The 7,500-nt window shown below is 38.7% G+C and overlaps 2 protein-coding genes across 3 annotated transcripts in view; one reads left to right on the top strand and one right to left on the bottom strand.

The window, feature by feature from the left end:
* Positions 1-6,270, top strand: part of LOC138008005 (ATP synthase F(0) complex subunit B1, mitochondrial-like) — a 15,287-nt gene extending 9,017 nt beyond the window's left edge. The window contains exons 5-10 of the mRNA XM_068855171.1: positions 675-745; positions 1,601-1,693; positions 3,357-3,482; positions 4,205-4,282; positions 4,524-4,625; positions 6,142-6,270. Of these exons, the coding sequence (XP_068711272.1) occupies positions 675-745; positions 1,601-1,693; positions 3,357-3,482; positions 4,205-4,282; positions 4,524-4,625; positions 6,142-6,198 (527 nt within the window). The 3' untranslated portion in view covers positions 6,199-6,270. The remainder of the gene's footprint in view (positions 1-674; positions 746-1,600; positions 1,694-3,356; positions 3,483-4,204; positions 4,283-4,523; positions 4,626-6,141) is intronic.
* A 727-nt stretch (positions 6,271-6,997) lies between these two features.
* Positions 6,998-7,500, bottom strand: part of LOC138008003 (thymidine phosphorylase-like) — a 20,594-nt gene continuing 20,091 nt past the window's right edge. For both annotated transcript variants that reach the window (XM_068855168.1, XM_068855169.1), the window contains one exon: positions 6,998-7,500. This exon is cut by the window's right edge and continues 2,815 nt beyond it. The gene's annotated coding sequence lies outside the window, so the exon portion shown is untranslated.

The raw sequence follows: 7,500 nt of genomic DNA, 5'->3' as shown, positions 1-7,500 counted from the left end.
TCACCAGAAAAGAGAAAGCAACGGTGCTTGCCCGTCGGGCAAGCTACGATAAGAAAACGCTAGCCCGACAAGTCATTCCACTAGCCCCGGGCTATCGGACAGCACTTTCGTCGCGCCCTGTATATTTCATCCCACATGCTTGTACTGCATGCACCTCACTGGCTTAGTAATACAATTTTCAGGAATTAACATGATAAGGCTCAGTGTCCTAATGATACCTGCATGATATATATTTTTTTTAAAAATGATTTTTTTGAAACTAACCGTACTATTCACTCAGGGTGCTTTTTTTGTGTCATGCAGTGTACCTTCATTGCCAGATGGCCAATTTGTTTAAGATCTAAAACTATTAGAATGATAAAGAAAGATCGATTTTGACAACACTTTATCGGGAAAGTTTGAAAGAAGTTGCATGACATTTGGACAGTTTTATGTTGTCACTACCAAGTGTGAAGAATTTAACGTACGTGGCATGTAGAAATGATGATAGCGCAAGGTAGAAACATTGTGTAAATTTTTATTTTTATTTAAGTGTAAAGCTGTTGCGAATGACTGGTCGAGAGGCAAAACGCAAAACATACTGTACACTGTAGATGCAAAAGCTGCTGTTGATGGAGATCCGTTAGATTCTTGATAAGAAAAAACCCTGACTTTCTTCTGTTTTGTTACTGCAGGGAAGACCCTTCTTATTGGTGGATTTCTAGCGTATGCTCTGTCAAAGGAGCTACTTGTGATTCATGAAGAGGTACAATATACAGTCGAATAAAGTAGATAGCAAATGAGATCATAAGTTTTAAGGACAGTTGTGCTACTTGGTTCTGCTTATCACTATCTCACACACAAACAGTATGACTCACAATAAATAAAATGCATCACCTTCGCGGCGTGCATGCTGAGTGGCAACCAAGGGGTTGGTGATTAAAATTAAAGATAGATAATATTACACCATTGGTTTAAAATTATTAATTAATAATTATTAATTTTATTGATGTGATGTGCCACACAATTAGGAGAAGAAATACAACTATACAACAAACGCTATGCAAAAGAGGCAAGGTAGCAAACAAGAAAACATAAGCTTTTTTATAAGGCTTCCTTGTTAAGGCCAAGATAGTGAAAGACAAAATAAAAAAAAGAAAGATGAGGATGCACAGAAAGGAACATATGTATGTAATAAAAATGAAGTAACAGATAATTTTGTACATAGAATTAGGGACTAAAATTGGAGACTACGAAAAGGCAAAAGTGAAAAACCAAAGCCTAACTACACACATTCCATATCAAATAAAATATGTGTACAATATTTTGAGTAAAACTTTGCAGTTACAATACTGTCAATAGTTCATTACAATGACTTTTTAGGTGAATTTTAAATGTGGCAAAATTGAGGTTTGACATGAATTTCTTGCTCTGTTTAAATGAATTAAAATCAGTACAAAATATGATGAAACAATGTATGTTGAGTTTCAGTACAGGTACTTGTACACTGTGTATTCCTTTTATTTCTTGCATTCATTAATTCATTTTAATACTCTTTGGACACCTTGTAACCATTTAGAGATATTTCCATATATGTTCCTCTGTGGCTTGTCTTTTTCAGACTGTTCTTGCCTTTGTTATGGGAACAACCCTTTATTACCTTTCCAAATATGTTTCAAAGCCTATAGCAGATATGCTTGATGCCAGATACCAGGTTAGTTCTCATTTTCGTTTCCGAGGAAATTTGAGAGGAGTGACCCATCCCTTTCAAGGCTGTTGCCTAACAGGAGCCCGGTAGCCTGGGGCTCCCAAAGAATAGCTCTGGGCGCCTTAATTTTTCACAGCAACACCTTTCACTTAATATGTTGGGCTCCTAAGTTCTCAGCATTAAGCTCTGAGGGCCCCTTTAAAATTTTCTTAGGCAGCAGCCTTGCCTTTACACGTACATACCCACTTGCATCTTATTGCCATGTTGTTCATTTAAGGAGTAGGGACTTTAAGATAGTGGACAACGGTAGGCTGGGACAGTTGGATGCGTATACCGGAGACTTTGGACAAGTACAGTAGAAAGGCGCGAAAATTTTTAACTTAAGATTGGGCCAACGGGACCATAGGATGGTGGAATAAACATGTCTTTTGAAGAGGCAAGAAATTCTCTTGTAATTTCTTTTGCAGAAGGTTAAATTAGCGAGGAGGAATTTCTTATTAATTTTATACCATGAATATGAATCAGTGAATCCTCTTTATCCTTACTGGGAATTTGAACCATTTTGTTTAGATTCCTTGGATTCTAACGAGTGTAAATCCGCTAAGGAGAATTGGTTCATAAACAAAAAATGCAGCTACAATTATCTCTTTTACCTTTCTTTTCTGCTTTTCTCCTGTATCATGGTGGATTATGGATAACGCTACATTGAGAACAAGCAAATTTTGGTTTGAGCCGCGATGTGGCAGAGTGATGTCTTTGAATGAACTCAGAATTTTTGCTAGATTTTTTCATTTCAGCGATGGATAAATCAAGACAAACACAACCAAATGCACATTTAACCCATTGGGTGATCAGTTTTCAATGCATAATAAAGGAAAAGACTAAAATAGTGCGAATAAGTATGGATGAATTCCTACCGCTTTCACCGTAGATTCCACGACGAGAAACCCGGCGAAAACATACCGTCCTAGAAGCATGACGGTCAAATGTCACAGGGATTTTGCGTGACATGACGCTCATCTAACGGTCCCAGTCTACCGTCGTGTACTATCTTAAAGTCCCTAGTATTTAATCAGAGTGCATTGCAAGCAAAAATAATTCCTAAATTTTTTGAGTCTCAATCTGCCATAATGGACGAATGTGTTGACTGCAGGAGCAAATTTTCTGAGGTCATTAAGTTTTTGTATTCTTGCATGTATCCTGTGTTATGCACAATCAGAGGCATCCCAATATTGCATTTTTTTCAATAAAAGTTCTCAATTCTTGTTTCCTTGTATTTCATCTTAACAGATACATGTATGTAGTCATGAGGTTTGATCACCTGCGTGATTTTCCATTACTGTTGCAAATTTGACATAAAACCTACTAAAGTTGTGACAAGATTTACTATGTCAATGTAAGGCCTGGATTACACATTAATTTTGTCACAAGCAAAGGCACAAGAAACTAATTAAACGTGATCATAGCATTTTGATCTTTTGTTTGGACAAAACATGCAAATTTAAAACAATATTTACCCTTCATTGCTGAGTGGTTCTCCTTTGCAAGTAAAAGTATAGGTGTCTGATTCAGAAGCCGTGGAGTGAAAGGATTCAAGTGTGTTACTTCTGTCAAATGCATTTTGGGTCTCGTCAACATTATAATAATTATAATGTATTTTTTTTTACAGAGTATTCTTGACATGTTCAATGAAGGCAGGAATGCTGAAATCCAATCTTTAACAGACCAGATTGAGGAACTTAAGAAAATTGAGTACATGTCAACAGTCCGAAAGGATGTTATTGAAATTTACCGAGTAAGAAGGGCACTTGGTTTTTAAAAGCTTTTGAATACAGCATTGTCTACTTTCCCATGGTCATCAATAAAGTGTTCAGTTCAGAGACATTTTTTGCTGAAAACATGTAATGTACCACCAACAAAAACAGAAGAACCTAGGAATTCATCTACATTATTTTACAGTGAATACAGGTGTATGTACATATAGTTTTTTTCTCAATGTGCAAGCGGGCAGAATTCTGCGAATCCTGCAATCTGATTGGCTCTAGGAGTGGGCAAAATTTTTTTCACATACAGAGAAGTGTTTCAAAACAGATTTTTATTAGACATGAGGCGTGGAAATAGAATCCAAGTAAAAATCTTTCTCTTTGAAACGTTCAGTTTGTAAATGGCTTACTGCATTGGCTATCAAGTGCAGTGCGGGTCAACAATTAAAAAAGTGATTTCAGAGAAGAAGAGAGAGAGAGAGGAAAAAAATAACTAACTTATTTACCAGCTAAGGGTCGGTCCGTATAGCGAAAAACTGTGACCTCGGTCTTGAAAAAGCTACCTGCAGCCTTGGGCAGCATTTTCAAGACCTCGGCCTATACCTCAGCCACAGTTTTTCGCTATACAGACCTCCCACCTGGCAAATAACATATATGTATCTTTTATTTGTGTGGTCAGACTCTCCTTTTGTTTGCAAATGTTGTAGTCAAGATTTCTGAGGTTTCTGTTTATACAAACTTTTGTCTCTTTTAGGAAAACAATGCCATGTCTCTTGAATTGGATTACCGTAACAAGCTCCATGAAGTTGTCAGGGAGGTCAAGAAACGACTGGTAATTGCTTATTGTGTATGAACCAGCACTGCTGTTTTGTGTGGGTGCTCGGCTTTGAGCATCTTTAGGTTATGGGTGCAGGTTGTGAAACTGGTTGGTACAGAAAATGTTTGTCTTGTTTGCATTTACAGTGCTCACACACAACTTAACCTTTAAAGTAATGATTATTTCTAAAGCCTTTGGAGACTAGACTCGAGTAATTACATTGCTTTTCCTAAGGTGGTTCAATTTTTAAACACAGGATTACCAAGCAGAGATTGAATCCTTCCAGAGGAAAACAGAACAACAGCATATTATTGATTGGGTGGAACGAGAAGTTGTGAAGAGCATCACACCTCAGCTGGTATGTGTAATGCATGTATGGTTAAGGGTGCCCTGGTCTTAAAGTTGTGATGTCTATTTAAGTCCACTTGTTTATTTGAACAATAGTTTAGCACATAGAGGCAAAGATGAAAAAATAATGCAATAGGACTCCAGATCCCATATGAAGCATTACCTAGCGAGCTTTAAAAGCAAGGAAGGCCCCAATGATGGCTGGGAGAATGTCATTTAAAAAATGTAACTTTGGGTTGTTGAAATCATTTCATGATTACATTCCAAGTTGTTTGGCATGGAAAGTGTGTAAAAGTCCAGGAATAAAATTGGTATGAAGGGTGTGGTTGTTTGGGGAGAACATTGAAAATCTGTTGATTTGTGCTCATGTCCTCCACATAACATCAAATTTGGTCAATTCATGTTGATGTCAGGACAAGTATGGCACCAAAATGTAAAACACTATGTACTGTAGCCATTGTTTTTAATGTTCTCATAGCCACTGTTATTGTCGTCGATCTTGCGCCCTATTGTCATCTTAGACCAGACCACAGCACCAGGAACTCTGTGCTTCATTTTTTTTGGTCAGTTTGTGGATTCTTCAATGCACCACAGAATGTTATGAATAAGGGTTTTGAGACAGGACGTTTGAAGCTGTGTATTTTCAGATTTTATGACAAAGACAGCAGTTCCTCCTACGATCTTTAAATACCCAAAGTGTTGGTCTGGCAAGAGTTGAGCCCTCAATCTCTCTGCACAGCACCCCAATGCTCTTCATGTATCTCCAGAGAAACTTAGTTAGCCGTTCTCTTATATCTACCTTTAGACTGGTCAAGTTGCACAATGCTTCTCCATGGGTTGCGACCTACATGTAGGATCAATGTCTGACTTTGGCCCACATTTACCATTAGGTCTATGTGGCTGTCATGCAACTTTACCCATACTGGGAAACTAAGAACTTCCGAGTTCCTGTTGAATTTAGAAGAGGGAAGCTCTGTTTAGATATTAAGGCGTCTCAGTCAAGAGTGCACTGGATGCTCATGCTAGCCTGCTTGCAGGTGGCAATTTGTAGTTCAGTCGCCATATTGGACGGGTGGAAGTTGGAAGATCTGGAACTCTAGCTCTCTCTTCCCAGCTGCCCACCCAGTCGTTTTGATTACCCTGCTCCAGACCTATCCCATGCTCTTCCAATATGGCGTCTGATACGTGTTTCATGCACTGATTTTGAGATCAGTGGTTTTGCAGCAACAACAACATCTACCGCTTGCCAGCAGGCTACGTTCACGCAGGCATTCGAGAATTCAAACCCATTCCAGACCAACACTGAGGGTCTTAAAAGTGAACAGAAAGGGCTTCTTTTTGTACAGTAGCTTCATCACATGAGAAGCATGCACGGTTGGCTCTGTCTCATGTTTCTCTGAGGGACATTAGTCAGCATGAGTGGATGACTTGGAAAGAATTTTACTGATCGATAAGACACACAAATTTCATTGGTAACAATCAACTATATGTAGTATCAATTCCTTTGATTTCTGCTGTACTTTCAGGAAAAAGAGAGTGTGAGCCAGTGTATTAAAGATCTAAAGGCCATGACGCCTGCGTAAGGACACGTTTTTTACTGTATTTGGCAAATGTTGTTGATTTTTTGTGAATAAAATTGACTCTAGAAAATGGGAGCCTCTTGCAGTGTGCATTTTTTATTCCTGACTTCAATGTTATGAAAATATGCATGATAAGAACAAGTAGGCTTGTGTTTAGTGATAACAGGGACCCAGGGTCAGATAAGAGTCACAAAACTTAATAATTTTAAAGTAAGGCCTTGTGTGATGTATCCACAAGAGCAGCCTTGATCTAGAAGCAAGCTACCAATAGTGAAAGCTACTGTAACTGTACCTCTGCAGAGACCTCACATGTATGTGTAAATGCAGTCAATGGTAAGGTAAAAAGATAAAGTCTGCTTACAAGCCAAGTGGCCCATTAGGCTGGAGCTTATCCCGGTTTCTGTAGCTTGAAGCAACTAGGAGTATTTCTACTCCCCCCCTAGATGGGATGCCAGTCCATCGCAGGGTTACCCCGGGCAGGAGGCACGGTGGCCTCATGGTTAGTGTGCTTGACTCCGGATCGAGTGGTCCGGGTTCGCACCCTGGCCGGAGACACTGTGTTGTGTTCTTGGGCAGGACACTTTACTCTCATGGTGCCTCTCTTCACCCAGGTGCATAAATGGGTACCTGCGAAATGCAGTCAATGATATACCGGTAGTCTTAATGACTTTGATCTGTGGTTAAAAAAGCCTTACTGGCCCTCGTTGATGCATATCAAACTTCACCTGTCAGATAATTTTCTTCTACTAATAAACATTATCAATAATACTCAATAAAATTATACAACAAATTGGTCCCTTTATTTATTTTTTGATATTATTAAACAAAAGAATCAGTTGAAAGTCATGTTTATTAATTTTTGCTGTAAGGCTCCCTACATCAGGGAACAATACTTTATTTTACTTTATTAACTTTTATGTATTTTGTCATGGGTGCAAAGAAAAAGATTCTGTCAACAAACTGCACAGCCATCATCATGTATCATATATCATCATCATATATCTTTATTTACCCTCGGATTTTTAGAGTAGCTTGGTGTAGCTAATTTCTCCGAGCATTTAACCTCCCAACCATGATACATCACAGAAGACAGACCCCAACACCGGGAACTACATGCCCTACTCTTTGCGACAAGTGTGTGGGTTCTTTTACGTCCCACAGGATTATGAACATTGAAGGGTTGTGAGACGGGACCCCCAGCTTATCGTCCTTATCCGAGAAGACTAGAGAGTCTAACCATTTGCAGATGTAATTACAAAGGCAGCACTTTCTCCTCAGTTATTTAAAGACCCTGAGTGTTGGTCC

This window comes from Montipora foliosa, chromosome 6 (assembly GCF_036669935.1).
Source record: "Montipora foliosa isolate CH-2021 chromosome 6, ASM3666993v2, whole genome shotgun sequence".
NCBI classification, from domain to species: Eukaryota; Metazoa; Cnidaria; class Anthozoa; order Scleractinia; family Acroporidae; genus Montipora; species Montipora foliosa.
Note: the sequence above shows the minus strand (reverse complement) of the source record. Positions and strands in the feature narration are given on the sequence as shown.